The following is an 18,506-nucleotide window of genomic DNA, read 5'->3' on the forward strand; positions in this document are numbered from 1 at the left end:
ATTTTCTATGCAATGGAACAGAGCTTCCCTCCTGAGGAACTGATTACAAGCATGCTGGCTATGTAAAGAGGAAACAGGATTTCTTTCCAAAGAGAGAACCATCTCGTTGCTCCTAACGGAGCTGGCAACATGGTAGCTTGCTGACCTTGCATGCTGAGCGCAAGGCAGCTTCGGTCAGAGGGCCGAGAGACCTCAGCAGGCAAAGCTGTTGGTAGCTTCCAAGGCCTGGCCAGTAGGCCAGAGGCAGCAGGGACAAGGCAAGGCTGTAGGTGCAGAGGCATCTATTCCCAGTGCCTGCCAGGCCTCAATATTGCCCACAGCAGGAGTTATGAGGCTGGTGATCTGCTGGATAAGCAGTCCAGGGAAGGATATGTCAGACATCTCAATGCACTAGTCTGATACAAATGCAAGGAAGCCTTGCCTGTGGGAAAGCAGCCCACAGGATTTCTTAAGCAAACAACAGGGGGAGAGCAGCACTAAGCTCCTCCCAGTGACATCCAGGGGTCTCATCAGCAGTGGCTCTGGTGTGCTGTCACCCTGATACTGCCGAGAACCAGCTAAGATCGGAACAGAGATAAGGAGGAAGCTGTTGCCAGAAATGAATTGCCCTAAGGCACCTTCAGACAGGAGGGGAGAGATCAACTCTCTGGGTTTGCACCTCACCTCCCCAGCCCCCTGCAGAGCCCTCAAACCAGTCTCCCTCCTAATCTGCCCCAGACACTGAGTCCCCTGGAGCTGTGCAACAGCTCAGTCAGCTCATTAGCTTCCTGAATGTTTTTAAAGAAAAAAATTTGCAACATAATTACAAGCTCTGACCCCAAATGACTTTAACCCTAACAAGAGCACCCAAGACTCACTGTGGGAAAAAACGTTTGCCCTGTGGTTGCTCCTGAGCATAAGGTTTCCTTTCAGGAGCTTCCCCCACCCCCAAATGCTACAGAAGGGTCCAGGCTCACAGGCCAAGCTCATGGAACAACTAGATCCCAGGCACAGACCCCCTCCATGCAAATCACCAGGGGGCAAAGAATGCAGATTTCCAGACCTCACCCTAGAACACACATATCAGAATGGGAATCCTCAGTTAAGGGAATTCTTACACAAATTCATATCTAAGAACAACCATGTTAGAACAAGGACAATCTATAGAAATGTCAATAATGGCACATTCCAATTATAGGGAACTTACCATGTGCCAGCTTACTCTGCTAAACACAATACCTACAATTATCTCACTTATTCCTCACAATATCATAAGGTGGATTATTTATCACTGTTGCACTTACTCTGCAGTTTTACTTCCAATGTCAGATCCAAAGGACTCTGGGCAAGCCCTCACCCAAAGGGGTGGGCCAAAATCAAGCACCTTGTCATCAGAGCAAAAATCTCTCCAACCCCCCTCTACCCACGTGTTCTGCTGAATGTTGCTATTCCCCCTGATTTTGGCCTCCACTCTTTCACCCACTCCAAGCCAGTGGTTCTCCACCTTCACTGCACATCAGAATCACCTGGGAAGCTTTGGAAATTCCCCCATGCTCGGGGCACCTGGGTGGTTCTGTCAGGCATCAGAATCTTGGTTTCAACTCAGGTCATGATCTAGGGTCACAAGATGGAGCCCCACATCGAACTCAGCGGGAAGTCTGCTTTAAGATTCTCTCCCCTTCCATCTACCCCCACTTGCTCTCTCCCTCTCTCTATAATTCCCCATGCTCATATTTGCAACCCAGACAAAGTATATCAGAATCTCCTGGGAGGAGTCCCACTCCTCAGATGATTTCAATGGGCAGCTAAGGCTGAGAACCATTGCCTAGGCTTCTAATAGCACCTGGAGAGATCCAAAGCTATACCAGGAATCCACCATCTCTTTCCAGAACATAAGACCTATGCTTCCCACTGCCTAGTAGGTGCCTCCACCAGCATAATTCCATAGGAGCAACTCAGCAAGGACAAACCTTACTTAGCCCTGTATCCTGTATCATACACACATTTGGTACAGAGTTCAACCATGCCCCCCCAAGACCTAAGACAGAAACAAAATGCCCTGGCCTCCTCCCTCCTCGGTCTGCTGTTGACTACATGTTCTCTTCGCCCACACCAGCATGTCTCCTCAGAAAAATGCCATGGAATCTTGCTTTCTCCCCTATAATCTACCAGCGTTTGTTTGAATATTCAAATAATGATTCCATTGAGTGAACCAGATTTTCAGCAGTGTCCTCCCTGTCACTTGCTTTGTATATTCCCTGGCACGATCCCCCGACACCTGTACCTAGTCTGAGAAGCACAGCTTCACCTCCCCTCCCCTTCTTTGCAGGCACCATGACCAGATGGTATCCATTTTCTCAGACATTTCTGCCTTGGGATAGCGCTAAGCATATTAAAGCTCATATCACTGGTAAAATACAGGAATATTTTAAGGGAGACAATGATAAATAATCTTCAATCTAATGATTATGATTTAATGGCTATGTGAACATATTTCAGAAGAAAATATGGTGAACTACATCAAACCTGTAATTTCAGAATGCTGTAGAGTTCCCTTTTGAAATGAATGTACTTTTTAAGAAGTAGAGTTTTACAAAGTAAATAAACAGTAGTAAAGGTGGGGCAAAACTAATAGAGGTGGTTTTAAATGATTTATCATTAGGAACACTGCCTCCTTGGACTTGATAAGCTTTCCCCTGACTCTCCCGGAGTTCTCTATTATGTCCTCCAGGATCCTTTCAACTTCTAATTGTGCTCTAGACCGTCTGTGCTTCCCCTGCCTCCTCTCAAGATGAGCACCTAGAAGACAGTGACTGTGCCCACCCTGTCCCAGAAACCTTCCATCTCAACATGAGCTATCACAGGCAGTGAAATAAAGGCCACATGAAACAGGTGGCATGATCCTATTCTAGCACTTCACAGAAAAGTGCTAAGCTTGGTGGGAGAGGCAGCCCTAGGAGAGAGATCAGAAAAAACTCCCTGGTCCCTCACCACTCCCCAGAAATTCCATTGCCTGGAGAAGCTTTGCTGATAGACGAGATGTGCCTACTGGCCTGAAGTCATGATCTCTAGTCACCGAAGTAGGAGACTACTCTCCTTTAACACCTGCCAAACTGGTGATTAAGAAAATAAAAATTCAGCGGCATCCTCACTAGTAATGCAAACAAGTTCTCTGGGCCCTACATTCAAGAGATTCCTAGTACAGCTAGGTTTCATTTTAGGGAAAGATTTTGTTGTGGCTCTTAATCCCAGAACCAACACTATGTACAGATTGGGGAGTAAGAAATGGAAAAAATTCTAAGGACTGTTTAATTATAGAGGCTACTTATAACCAACTAGTGAGTTTTCTTCCTATACTACAATCATGATACATAAAATTCACTTCACTCAGAATTTTCCAGAAACACTCCTATAGCATATTTATCAAAATAAAAACTGCATATATCCTTTGGCCCAGCAGCTCCATTTCTAGTATTCGTCCTACACATCTACTCACTCATGTACCCACGACAGGTAGCAAGATGTTCTGGTAAAAGATTGGAAATCACATAAACGTCTATTATTATGGGACTGGTTAAATGAACTATGTCATATCCATTCAATGGAGTACAGTGTAATGCTAAAAATGAGTAGCTGTATATGTACCAATGTACAATAAGATCTAAAATACATTAAAACCATGCAATAAGCAAATCTATGCAAAACAGTGCATATGGCATGCTACCGAAAAATATATAAATATGTATTTACTGGTGTATGCATAAATTCTATCTGAAAAATTCACAAGAAATGGTAAAATGTTGTCTCCAGTACAAGACCCTGGGATCAGGAGGCAAGAGGAATTGGGAGAAACACATTCCTTTTTTGCCCCATTTTGAACTGTGTACCATGTAAAAGTATTACCTACTTAGATAAATCTTTTTAAAAGAAATATAGGTATGAGGGGCATCTGGGTGGCTCAGTCGGTTAAGCATGTGCCTTGGGCTCAGGTCATGATCTCAGAGTCCTGGAATCAAACCTCACAACAGGCATCCTGCTCAGCAGGGAGTCTGCTTCTCCCTCTGCCACCCCCCACCCCCACCCCCCACCCACCCCACCCACCCCCACCCCCCCACCCCCCCCCACCCCCCGCCTCCCCGACTCCGCCTCTCCCGGCTTGTGCTCTCTACTCCCTCTCTCAAATAAATTTTTTAAAATCTTAAAATAAATAAATATATACATGAATTAAAGTAAAAATGCCATTCTAATTTTATTTGCTCAACTAATAATCATTTTCTACACCTGACCCACAGGTGCAATAACGAGATACCCAGTAAGGACTCTGTTAAGGTTTCAGTTCTATCTGCTTGACAGGGTCCATGACACAGAAACTGCCTCAAGCTCATTCAATCTGCCTGGAAATCCACTGAAAGTCTCACAGGAGGAACCAGTTCATAGATTCAAAGTGTTCAAATTAGCCTAGAGTAAAAATGTAAAAGCACATCTGATAGCAAGATCAGATGAGCTTTGAAATCTACCTGTAATGTATTTACAAACCATGTAAAATGGGGTTTATTTTGGCTTTGCTTTTGCGGCAGCAGCAGGAGTCAAAGTGCAGCTACTGGCTTGGCCCAGAGAAGCCAGCTGGTTAACAAGGTTTGGTCCAGAATTCCCAAGCCCCTAAAACCTTTGTCCATCTGGCAAAGAAAACGCCACACACACACAGAGACCACTCTAACCTCAGGAATCTCCTCTTTCTAAATATAGTAGGCAACTGCCCAGCCTCCAAGCTCACCCTCTGAAGCATTCTGTGCCTTCCAACCAAGGTGAAATGAGCCAGATGTAAACATGCCGTGACAGCTTCTGGCCCACACTGCCAAGCTGTTTTCCTCAATATTTCCTCTATTTCTCCACTCTGGGTGTCTACAGAAATGTGTAAATCCCAGTGACTCAATTTTGTAAACATTCCTCTGACCACTAATGCAGTTTTTCTCACCCTAGCAAATGTATTTCCCTCTTGGTCCCTGATATTTAAGCTTGGACTAGCCTATTAGATATGGGTGAAGCTCTATCCCATCTCCTACTGTATCCATAAGAACCTAGAGCTCAGAAAACATACTGGACAGGTCCCAAGCTAATTAGGACACAGCCAATTAATTGTAATCTCTCTTTTTCAATCCCTCTCTTTCTCTCTCCCTCACTCACACACACGATTTTTTTTTTCCCATGCCCTGGTTCTTTTAGAATCCATGTCAGTGCCTAAAAGAAAGGCCTGTTCTATTAAGGATGCTTCCAATTTAAGCAAAAAATGAAGCTTCAGAAACATAATCGAACACACTTGAAGGATCACAAGACAAATATAAACTGGCCATTTGGATGCAAAAGACCTAAACAATAGATGTCAAAGAGCTTGTAAAACTTGGAGGCTACTCTAGGAGTTGCAGGACATGGAAAGAGCAGAGCAGGGCTCCATATTTGTTAAATGAAAAATCTTCCTTTGACAGCAAAAAAAATATATCATTTGAAACACGCTGAGTTATAATTTTAAAAATTAAAACTAAGGTCTGTCAGAAATTTAAATCTAGCAAAGCCATTTTGTTAGCTTCATATTGGAATCCCTCCTGTGGCTAGCTCTGTAAAATGCAATGGCCTTGAGAGGATAGCAATGTCACCTTCATGATTTCCTTTCCCCAAGAGCTCAGTGATGATTCCTCCCTGGCCATTCTCATTTCATCAATTCATGGGGTTTGTGATCATTAGCTTAAACCGACCAGAATTAGGAAGCCCAGCCTGGGGCCTCAGTCCAAAAGGATGCTGCCAGCCTTACAAAAGCAGAAACCTGAAATTCAGCCTCCTAAGAATCATCACCATAAGCCCTGGGATCCTATAACTGAGCAGTCAAATGCATCTGAGATTAAAGCAAGTGGAAACAAAAAATCGCCAAATGAGGACAAATGGAGTAAATATCCTGGGTGCTGTTCATTTAATTATTAAAGTTTTATGGGACATAGTAAAGGGGGAAATCCAAGACATAAAACACTGCCCAAAAAAAGATCTAAACAGAAATTTCAGCAAAGAAAATGCTTCCATGGTCAATAAGCACATGAATATATGCTCAAATCATTAGTCAACAGGGAAATGAAAATTAAAACTAGGATTAACCACTTCACACCTACTAAAATGGCTGCAATAGAAATGACAGACAATAACAAGTACTGGTGATACACTTGTAGAGAAATTGGAACCCTTGTACAAAGCTGATGGGAATTTAAAAGAATGTTTCTGCTATGGAAAAGTTTGGCAGGTTTTTAAAAAATTAAACCTAAGTTTACCATACAACCTAGCAGTTCTACTCCCACATAAGAAATAAGAAATGAAAACATACGTCCAAAGACACGTACACAAATCTTCATTACAGCTTTGTTCATAAAAGCCAAAAATGAAAACCCAAATGTCCATCAAACAGTGAATGGATAAAGTATGATTTACAAAATGGAACACTCTTCAACAATAAAAATGAACAAACCACTGACACATGCTACAATATGGATCAATCTAAAAACATTATACTAACTGAAAGAAGCCAGATGCCTAAGACCACATATAGTACGAGTCCATTCAGCATAAATTTTCATAGAAGACAAAACTACAGTTATAGGAAAAAGTAGATTAATGGTTGTCTGAGGCTTGTGGTAAAAATAGTGACAGAAGTGTCACTTTTTGGGGTGACAGAAATGTTTTAAAACTGGAATGGGGTGATAGTTGCATAATTCTGTAAACTAACTACCATGAATGAATTATACACTTAAAACTGGTGAATTTTCTAATTCAATAAAGCTTTTATAACAAAATTCCTCCAAAACATGCTGACCTGAAACAAACGGATATTTTAAAAGGAATGACCATAGGGGCATGTGGGTGGTATAGTCAGTTAAGCATCGGACTCTTGGTTTCAGCTCAGGTCGTGATCTCAAGGTCATGAGATCAAGCTCCCGTTTTACTCCACACTCAACATGGAGTCTGCTTGAGAGTCTCTCTCCCTCTCTCTGCCCCTCCTGTTTGTGCTTGCTCGCTCACTTGCTCTCTAAAATAAATAACCATAAACATAATGTTCATGAGAAGCACTCATGATAAAGTGATAGGTCAATTCCAACTTTCAGTGATCATTCGGGGGGGGGGGGATGAAGAGGAGAAAAAAAGCTTTTTATGGTTTTAAAGGAGAAAGAATAGTCCTTCCTAATGATAGCTGTTGGTAATCAAAGCCCAACAAATAAGATATTCAACCATAAAAAGGAATGAAATTCTGGCACATGCTACAACATGGATGAAGACATTATGTTAAATAACACAAACCAGTCACAAAAGGACAATTATTCTATTACTCCACTAACATGAAGTACTCAGAGTAGTTGAGGTTACCAGGTACTTGAGGGAGGGGAGAATGAGGGTTATCATTTAATCGGTATAGAGTTTAAGTTAGAGATAACGAAAAAGTTCTGGAAAGCAACAGCACTGCTGGTTACACAACACTGTGAATGTACTGAATACCAAGGAAGTGTACAACTACAAAAGGTTAAATTCTGTGAATTCTGTGTTATATGTATTTCACCAAAAAAAAAGCAAAAACAACAACAACAACAAAAAAAAAAAAAACTCAACAATAAGGAAACTCAAACAATCCAATTTAAAAATGGGGCAAAAGACCTGAACAGACACCTCACCAAAGATGATACACAGCTGGCAAATATACATATGAGAAGATGCTCCCCATCAAGTTTTTAGGGAACCACAAATTTAAAAAACAATGAGATACCACTATATGCCTGTTATAATGGCTAAATCCAAAACACTGACACCTAATTCTGGTGAGGATATAGAGCAACAGGAACTCTCATCTTTTGTTCCTGGGAAGGCAAAATGGTACAACACTTTAGAAGACAGTTTAGCAGTTTCTTCTTTTTTTCTAAGATTTTATTTATTTGAGAGAGAGCACATGACACAGCAAGAGAGAGCATGAACGGAGGTGAGGGGCAAAGGGAGAGAGAGAAGCCAACTCCCTCCCAAGCAGAGAACCCTATGCAGGGGACTGGGGATGCCAGGATCAATCCCAGGACCCTGAGATCATGACCCAACCTGAAGGCAGACTTTTAATGACTGTGCCACCCTGGTACCCCAGTTCAGCAGTTTCTTACAAAACTGAACATATCTTACCATATGATCCACCAGTTGTGCTCCCTGGTATTTACTCAAATGAGTTGAAAACCTAAGTCCACACATACACCTACAAACAAATATATCTGCTTTATTCATAACAACCCAAATTCAGAAGCAACCAAGATGCCCTTCAATAAATAAATGGATACATTCATATGGTACATCCAGACAAAGGAATATTTGTCAGTAATAAAAAGAAATGACCAGTCAAGCTACAAGAAGACATGAAGGAATCTTGAATGCATATTGCTAAATGAAAGAAGCCAATCTGAAAAGGCTAACCACCCTATGATTCCTAGCACAGTATATGACATTTTGGAAAAGGCAAAACTGGGGAAACAGTAAAAAGCACAGTGGTTGCCAAGAGTAGGGGCACAGAAATGAGTAAGTGGAACATAGGGGATTTTTTAGGGCAGTGGAACAATTCTGTATAATACTACAATGGCCGATACACATTATTAAGCATTTATCAAAACCCAGAGTGAACCCTAATGTAAGCTATGGACTTTAGGTAACAACATTGTATCCCTATTGCAACCAATGCACCACACTAATGCAAAGCATCAATAATAGGAAAAATAGAGAAGAACAGGTGTGTAGGGCTATACTCTATACTTTCCACTCAATTGTTCTGTAAACCTAAAACTGCACTAAAAATAGCCTATTAAAATAGTCTATTAATTTAAGAACCTTAAACCTCTGTCAGTAAATTGAGAACTATAGATTAGATGTAATTGATTCAACCCTAGAACAGAATGGATTAAAGTAGAGGAATTTTTTTTTTTTTTTTTTTTAGTATATGTGCTGCCGAAGTGAACACGAGGAACTTTTTTTAAAGTCAGTGTTATATAGGGGATCCCTGGTGGCTCCACGGTTTAGCGCCCGCCTTTGGCCCAGGGCGTGATCCTGTCGACCCGGGATCCAGTCCCACATCGGGCTCCCTGCATGGAGCCTGCTTCTCCCTCTGCCTGTGTCTCTGCCTCTCTCGCTCTCTCTCATAAATAAATAAATAAAATCTTTAAAAAAATAAAAAAATAAAGCCAATGTTATATAAAAACTAAAATATCTTATTTGGATATTATTTACTATTATTTATATTTGTATGAGTAATATTCCAAATGTCAGTATCACAAATTACCACCGTTTACAAATGATTAGGAAATGTCTTTTTTTCCTCTTTTATCTGTAAGGTGCTAATAATACAAAGCAAAGAAACTGGGAAAACCTTTTTTGTTACCCAATTCCATACCCATTTGCCCTATATTAGGATTTTGTAAGTAATATCATTACTCCTAAACAAAGCTGGCTGACAATCAACATCCTTTGGGAGGCCATTTGAATGAAGGGCTCATCTTACTAATGCAAAAAGCCTATGCCAAATCCTAAGAACTACAAAAGTGTGACATGATTTCAAGCATGCAACTCTTACATAAAATAATAAATTCAAAAAATTCAACTCTTGATGTTGATTTTTTTTTCTTTTTCTTTTATTTATTTATTTATTTGCTCGTTTTATTGAGCAAAGAGGATAAGTCATTTATCTTAGCAGATCAGACCAGGGAATAGGTTTCTGGCCTTCTTGTTTGATGCTTAATTACCCAGCTAAAAAAGAATCACTTCCAGTTTTAAAATAAATAAGTCATGGAAAGTAATGTACAGCATATCGATGATAGTTAATATAACATAGCATACATTTAAAATTTGCTGAGAGTAGCTCTTAGAAGTTCTCACCACAAGAAAAAAAAAATTCTAACTGTATGGGGTCACATGTTAACTAGATGTATGGTGGTGATCTCTTACAACATATACAAATACAGAATCACCAGAAACTAATATAAAGTTATATGTCAATTATACCTCAACTTAAATTTTTTAATTAAAAAAAAGAAAGCAATGCTATAAAAGTACACATACTTTAAATTTTTTTTAAATCACTGATAATCACTCAGCACTTCCCAAAGAAAAACTCTATTGTTATAAAAGGCAAGAGATAGTCAGACACCCTCATTTTTTTGTTCTTTAATCCTATGATGGAGAGAAACACAAAACTCCAAAGTACAATACAAAACACTAGCTATTCTTTGCCACCCAGGTCTCACCCAGGTCTCAAGTTCTGAAAAACCACTAGAATAATATTTTCACCTGCTGCATGCTTCTCCTTTTTAGAGCTTAGATCTATGAAGAATTTGCATCTTCAGTACCACTATGATTACTGAAGGTAAAAAAGGGTCATGTTCAAGAGAAAGCCCTCAAGTCTATTGCCAGGTTCAAAACCTACACAACTTCTTAGCTTTGGACCTTAGAAAAGTTACCCAACTCTAAAACACAGAAAAATAAGAGTATTCATCTCACAGGACAGCAGTAAGGACTAATGAGACAATGTAGACACTTAGCATAGGGCCAGATACTTGGTAAGTGCTCAATAACCAAAAGCACATCATCTCCAAAAAGTCTCATGAATACTACAGGCTCAACTACAGAAATATAAATACACTGACCTCATTTTTTTTTTGGGGGGGGGGAGTGTCACCCAACAGGATAAAACCCCAGAGTAAGGGCTTTATGGGATGTCACACAACTTGCCCAACTTGACTGAAAGGTCAGAGAGGAAAGGGGCTAGATTCTTAGTTTTATCTTGGTCTCCTCTGTATCCATTCACAGTACCATGAACTAAAACTAATCCACTCCCCACTCATGTGTTTGAAACACAAAATACCCGGGTTTCTCCCAGCTCTAGGACATGGTTCCATCTTTGGGATCTCACCCCTACATAAACCCCCCTGAAGAGCAGCTTATAGATTCAAAGTTCCCCCACCTGAAATTCCGATGAAAAACTCTGTACCTAAAAGTTGGTCACCACCACCCAGGAGGAAACTATTAAAATTGTACCTGTGATGTTCGGAATAGGCAAATTTATTGCCTGAAAATACATCAGTGATTGACAAGGGCTGGGGACAGAGGTAGGGAGGAGCTGGGAGAAAATGGAGAATGACTGATGCCCAATGGGAATCAGATTTCTTTTGGGATGATGGAAATGTTCTAAGATTGATCGTAGGGATGACTGTACAATTCTGTAAATGTACTAAAAACCTCTGAATTGGATTCTCTAAGTCGGTGAACTATATGGTAGGGTGAATTATACCTTTAAAGAGTTGATATTTTTAAATTTTGAATTTTTGCCCCACCTTAGACTATCAGAATAAGGGTATTCATTCTATCTGAGAAAGCAGAAGCCAAATTTACAGCAACAAGTCCAAAAGCCAACTCTCAAGATAGAAAAAAACAGTTCCTAAAAACCCATACCACCCCTCAAAACTAACGGCCTAATTCACTTTCATTTCTATGAACCCACATTTGGTTTGTCACTGGGTCCATGAGACCAGCCATAAAGTCCATTCCTGCGAGGCAGGAGAGTCAAGAGGCACCCAGCCTAGCCACTGAGGGGGCATGTTAATCTAGCAAGAAGACTGAAAATTCAAGTTACCAAAACGTTATTTGGAACAGAAAGTATGTTGGGAAACTTACTCTTTTTTCTTTTTTTTTTTTTTAACTTGTGGAACTTTTTTTGGCATAACATTATACAAATAGGATTACCAGGATTCTTCCCACCAGAGGTTAACACATACACAACTGTGTAAATTACGAAGAAGGCATAAGCCTAACTCCCTGCACCCAAACCAAAAACTGTACTTCTGCTCTTACTTTTGCTCTGAGTCTTGACAACCTTGAAAGCTGGCAGATGATTATAGTTACCAACAAGTGAGTAGTGCTATGCACCAGGCTCCAAGCTAAGTGTTTTCTTTACAAGGACTGATTCATTTAGTCCTCACAACACTAGAAAGTCAGGGTGGCTACTACCTGGAGAGACTCAGGTTCAGTGACTTGTCCTAAGTCTACCAGTAAGTGGTGGGTTTAAGATTCAAACCCAGGAAATGTTAAAACTTAATTCTACAAGTCTGAACTTCATCTCCAACTTCTATCATCTCTACAGAAAAACAGAAAGTCTTGAACATACAAAATCCTCCCGAATGAAACACCTGATCACCAGGGCAAGGAATGAGTTCTGGGCATATGACAGCCACAGAAAAGACCTGGACGAATCAGGAAAGAGAAAACTGACAGCGTTAGGTTGCAAATATTTTATCATTTATCTTCTATGTATCCAGACCAGAGGCTTGGGCTTCCAAGGCAAAACTTCATGGGGGGTTATTTGTTTATCAGATTCTCAAGGGGACTCAAGAGACAACTGACCTAGACAATAGTTTTGCTTCAAGTTTAAGTGCATAGGCTTTGGAATCAGATAGCTCCGGTTCAAATATACTTAACCACTTTGTTACTTTAAGCAGGTTACTGACCTCTCTGATTGATCTTCAGTTTCTTCAGACATAAAATGAAAGTAATAATAACCATATCAAGCTGAACTTTGGTAATCCCAAAAGGCTAGTTTTACTGCCTCAGATTATCACACAAAGGAAATCTAAACCCAAAGGTCTATGAATACTAATTATAAAATAAAACCATAAAATTTTATAGCTCAAAGAGACTGTAAATTATCTAAACCAGGGTATTTTACATAATTATGTATTTATTTCGTGTAATTAGTTTTAAAAACACTGGCTTTACATTTTCAGTAATGAAAAGGACGAACAGAAGAAAAATAATACACAAATACTAAGACAGTAATACACACTGTAGCAAGCACCTAATGATAATGGAATGCCTGAAATCTGGGAAAGAGTGATCACCTCCACTCTTTCCACTGAAGAGGTCACACATGACCTACTCAGGTAATAGTAGCTGTCAGAGTATTGTTAATACATACAACTAGATATAAACAGATTAGAACATTTAGTTCCTTACTAATCTTTCCCCCAAGTTACAGGGCTGCTCCATTCCATTAGACAACTTAAATAATTCTTAAGCCCTATCACTGCATTATTTCCCCCCACCCAAGGAATTCTTAGCCCTATCCAAAAAAAAAAAAAAAAATAGTAGCAGGCAAATAAATTCCCAGTCACACAAATGTACCCTACTCATACTCAAGACAGATATACAAATGCAGTTCCAAATTCTAGCAGGCTTGGTCCAGGGGGTCCACTCTGGGTAAGCAGGATGAGAGAGGATTAAGAGCTCTGTGTTAGCAGGAACTCCGACTCTGGCTCAGACCATGCAGGGGTGCAAGATTAGGTCCCACTGCTGGAGCTGTGTGGCTCTGGACTAGTGACTTCATCAAGCCTGTGTGTAAAATGAATAACATGAGATAATTCACCGGCAAGGAGTCAGTCTCTGTTGCCAAAGGGGCAACACAATAATCACTGCTACATCATCAGGACCCAGGGCAGCAGTACCTACACACAGCAGGCACTCCATATGTTTGCTGAATAAAGCAGAAGGCCAATTAAAGCCAGAATGAGACTGAATCAAAACTCGTGGGCCCAGTCTATGAGTGGGCTCCTAACTTTCTCCAAACCAGGGGTGGAGTGTTTCCTGAATCAAAGATGGTCAGTGGGAAAGGAAGAGTTATTGGTAGGCTTCAGATCATCAGAGACCCTGCCTGTGAGGAACCTCATCACACCACAATTTTATGTTTATTTCACCCCAAAAGATTGGCAATTGCTGTCCCGGGTTCCGTTATCTCCCCCTACATTTTTAGAAGCAACAGGATCACAAAATGACATCTCAGGCAATTGACTTCCAGAAATCCCCTTTCAAGAGGCCTGGGAACAATTTTCAGAGACAGCACTCCACTCAGCCAATGCAACCTGGCCTAGCTGAAAGGGAGCACCTATTAAGAAATCCATCCCACAGACGGGAAAGTAAAGTCAAAGACAGTTCCACTATCTTCCTTCATGTTATTCCTGACTCAAAAAACTAAAAGATGGACGGAGCTATTTTTAAAGGGGGGAGATTGAAAAAGCACCAAGATCGACCTCACGATCCAAGGAGCTCATCCCTAGAACACTTTCGTGTGGCCGGGAGAAACTCTCTGGCTCTGCAAAGGTCAAGGGAAAAATCATTCACAGAATGCAAATCTCATTTCTCCCCTACCAAGAGGAAATAAGCAAAAAATGGGTTTTACAAAGGGCTCCGGAATCCTTAAGGACGAGTTTAACTTCAGCTCTCCGAGTGAGGCCGGAGGACACTCCCTCAAAACCTTTGAGTTTTCAAGGATAAAGGGAGAGGCTTAAAAAAAAAAAAAAAAAAAAAAAGACAGCGAGGGAGCGGGAGAGAGTCAGGATATGCTCGTTCTATTTTTAAACCCCCGCCCACAGCTTAGAGTAAAGGAACACTCTGATGCTGTCCTCCCACCCCTGTCACCTTCTGCTCAACACAAGAAGCAGAACCCGCACGCGTTCACCGCCCGGGGTCACTGGCTGCGAACGCTCCCCAGAAGCGCGAGCTCCCCAGCCGCGGCGCCCAGCCCTTTCTTTCCTGGCAGCGCCGGCGCCTTTCGGAGAACCCGGCGGCCCGGGCAGCCGGGCGCGCACAGAGCGGGGCGGTCCCCAGCCGCCCTCCGCCGAGGGGAGGCGGCGCCCCCCGGCGGGGCACGTTCCGCTTCCCCGGCCGGGTACCCCGGGGTGAGAAGCGTTCCCCCGAGGGGGCCGGAGCGGCGGGCGCGAGGGGGCTTCCCAACGGGGTGCGCGGCGCGCCAGGCACCGGCGTCCGACTCCCGGGACACCTGTGTCCGCGCACACCCAGCCGCGGGGCCCCGGAGCGCCGCCCGCCCTCGGCCACCGCCCGCCAGCCCCGAACGCCAACGGGGGGCTCCGGGGCGCCTGCCTCGTCGACGGCTGCTCGCTCGCCCCCGCCCGGCCCCGGCGCGCCCGCCGGCAGCGTCCACGGCCGTCGCCCGGGACCCCGACGCCCGACGCCCGACGGCCCTCCCGCCTCAGGGTCGCGTCCCCGCCGGGCTCGGGACACTCACTCTTGAGCGCGCTGATGAGTGACTTCCCGTCCTTGATGAGCTCCTTGATGAATTTGTTGGTCTTGTCCAGCTCCGCTTCGTGCGACTTGAGCGTCTCTCGGAAGTGCGGGCTGTCGAGGCAGCAGTCGCTGAATTCCAGCGCGGGGAGCCCCATCGCGCCCGCGTCGCCCAGCCGGGGGGCGCGCCTGCCCCAGCGCCCGGGAGGCCCGCAGCCCCGAGCACGCCCGCGGCGGGACCCCGGCCGGGACGCCCGACGCCCGCCGGCTCCACAGGTGTGGCCCCGGCTCGCCCTCCGCGCGGTGTCCGCCGGCGCGCACGACTGCCGACCCGAGCGGGGTCCCGGCCGAGGGACGGCTGCTCCGGCGGCGCGCCACGGAGCGGCTGGCGGGCAGGAAGCGCGGCGACCGACCCGCAGCGGCGCCGGGAAGCGAGCGAGCAGGCGGGCGAGCGCGGCCGCCGCCTCCCCGCCTCCTTCGCCCGATCGCTCGCCAGCAGCCTCGAGCGCCCTCTCACAGCAGCCTCGGCCGCCCCGCCGGCGTCCGGGCCGCTCGAACCTGCTAGCGATGACCTAATCCCAGGCGGACCAATCAGCACGCTCGCCTCAGCCCGACCCCCCTGCCTCCCGGGGACACCCGGCCCTTCCGCGGCCTCGACCCAATCAGCGGGGTGCGGAGGCGGGGCCTGGGCCGGGGGCGGGCCCACGCCACCGCCTAGGTCCGCAACACAGGCTCCGCCCCCTCCCGCCCGCGCGGTGTTGCAGACCCGGTGCGGAAGGGGTGATCGCTGCGATGCGCCGACGCTTCCCACTCCCGATCTTGCGGACCTGCTGCGGCCGGGATCCGAACCGAAGGTGCTGCTTCTGCAGGTCTGGGAAGCGGAGGACCCTCAATGTGCCTAGCATGAAACGGGGCTGCAGTTCCCCCTGAACCCGCCCTGCAGGGCTGGGCAATCGAGCTTTCACTCGAAATGCAGCTCCCTAGCCTGGGAGAACCTCGAGCGCAGCGGACCACCATGTCCACCCTTTTCACCCGCTCCGCATTCCAGTCAAGCAGAAAATGTTTGTATTTTTAAATTACCAGTTCTTCTTGCCCGCAATCTTCCCGCCCCCTCATGGCCACTCCTGCTCAAAACCCGCCCACGGCTGCCCCCCCCGGCCAAAGGCTCTAACATCCTTACGAGAATTTCAGCTGCCTGTTGTTTTCCTGTTGGGCATCTAGCACAATTTTACATAATTACCTCCTGCCTGTCGTCCTTTGATACCCTGTGAGCTTCACGAGGGCACAGACCACTGCAGTTTTCTTGTGCGCTGCTGCATTCCTGCTACCTAGGCCAGTGGCTTGCATTTGGTTAACAGATACTGAGAGCTTACCATGTGCTACATGTGCCATTCGTGCTCCGGTGACTGACAAATGTGGACTAAATTAAATCTTTCCCCACCTCCCACCCCCAGTGCGCTGCCCTGTCCTCCCTCTGTTCCACTACTGGAATTCATTCAGGCAGCTCACTTAACTGCACTGGTCAGGCTGGATCCCACAGTGTCTAGTGCTAAATTGGGAACTCCTAGAGCATAGGGACTGTCCCTGAATAAATTTTTGTGTGTCCAGGAGCTAGGAGCCTTTCAGTTAAGGTTTTTTTGTTTTTTTTTTTTTTTTTTTTTGGTTTGTTCTTTTTTTTTTTTTTAATAGATCTGCTATGTGCAGGCATTAAACTAGATGCTACCGATACTAATGAATAGCACAGAATGGACTTAATTGCTGCTAGTGGATGGGAGAGACAGGAGAAGAGCATTAGGGCTGCCTGGTGAGACAGGAGAAGGCCTGGGTGCTTAAAAACATGGGGAAAAGGTTGCCAACTCTGGGGCCAGAAGAGGCATCTACGTTGAGAAATCAATTGCCTGGTTTATTGAATACATAAATGAATGAGTGAGTATGATCTGTTTGCTGCTGTATCTACAAATTTAGACTTGAGAGCAGGCCCAAACAGCTGTGGGACAGATAATTAAAATCCTGAAAATAGTTGCTCCTCAATTGCCAAGAATGAGAAAGATCTGCTTAATACCGTATCTTGAGCACTTAAAAGGTAGGTTCTCTATTGATACATAACAAATCACACCAAAACTTAATAGTCTAAAACAACAACAATCTTTTTATATTCTCTCCTGGTCTCTGTGGAAGAGCTTAACTCGGTAGTTCCAGCTTAGGAGTCTCTCCTGTGTTCCAGTCAGTGACAGGTGCTGGAGCAGGGGTGGTTAGCTGAGCATCTCCCTCTTCTTGGGTGGGCCCGAGGCTTCTCTGCTGTGTGCCCTACTTTGGGCTTCCTCCTTGCATGGCAGCTTCAGGACTCTACTGTGAATGCCCCATCTCACAAGGCAAAAGCTGCACCACCGTTTATGGCTTAACCTTAGAAGTCACAAATTTCTTCATTAGCTACAAGCAAGTCACAATCCCACGCAGATGCAAAGAGAAGGGAATTAGACTGTACCTCTAGGTGGGGAAGTGACAAGAACGGGAGATACTGTTGCAGCCATGTCTGGAAAATACTGTAAAAAAACAGTGGGCCTGGCACATGATACTCAATCAGTGTTGAATGAATGAAACAAACGGGGGGGGGGGGGGCACAATGATTCATATTCTTCCATTGCAGAATATTGGGGCAATTGTGTATAAAGTAAAATAAATGTATTAATAATAACATTGGCTATCATCTGTGCCAGACATAAAGTAGAGCTAAATTACTTACATGCATTTAATCCCTACCAGGTAATATTGGTACCATGATAATACCCACTTTTCAAATGAGAAATTGAGGCCCATAATTGGAACTTAAGCCAGGTTACTTAGCTAAGAAGTGTGTGTGACACATACATATATGCCCATTTACAAATATGTGTGGATAACATTTCATTTCTTATTAATTTAACCCAGAATTTCCATAAACACTTCCCACACTTCAGGCAACACTATCAGAAAAAGAGAATCAGAATGCAGTAGTATCAAGGACAGAAACTGGCACATGGAAGGTGCAGTTATCTCTCACGTCCTCGAAAATAAACTCCATGAGGTAGAGGTTTTGTGTTGTCTGCTGCTACAGCCCCAGCTCTTAGAATAGCAACAGGTACTTAAGAGGTGCACAATGCCAACAGGAGGGACTCAAGTTTAATAAGGAAGAAACAGCACCTCATGTGACAACATAGCTATGAATGCAGATAAAACAAAAATCACTTTCAAACAAAATAGAGAAATAATTTAGGCCAAATAATTTGACCCAATTTCCTTGGAATATGTCTCAATTCCTTCAAATTAGTCAAACACTAAATCTAAATGGTTCTACTTTCAGTAACACAATATACATTGTAAATCCATATTATCTCTGACTTCAGTTGTCCAGTTAATTTTACATCTGCCACACA

General features: G+C 44.0%; 1 protein-coding gene across 2 annotated transcripts in view; it reads right to left on the bottom strand.

Annotated features, from left to right (window-relative positions):
• ARHGAP26 (Rho GTPase activating protein 26) overlaps nt 1-15,550 on the bottom strand; it is a 418,379-nt gene extending 402,829 nt beyond the window's left edge. For both annotated transcript variants that reach the window (XM_055332159.1, XM_055332158.1), the window contains exon 1: nt 15,098-15,550. In XM_055332159.1, coding sequence (XP_055188134.1) covers nt 15,098-15,251 — 154 coding nt within the window. In that variant the 5' untranslated portion in view covers nt 15,252-15,550. The remainder of the gene's footprint in view (nt 1-15,097) is intronic.
• Between the last annotated feature and the right edge of the window lie 2,956 nt (nt 15,551-18,506).

Source organism: Nyctereutes procyonoides, unplaced genomic scaffold (assembly GCF_905146905.1).
Source record: "Nyctereutes procyonoides isolate TBG_1078 unplaced genomic scaffold, NYPRO_anot_genome, whole genome shotgun sequence".
NCBI classification, from domain to species: domain Eukaryota; kingdom Metazoa; phylum Chordata; class Mammalia; order Carnivora; family Canidae; genus Nyctereutes; species Nyctereutes procyonoides.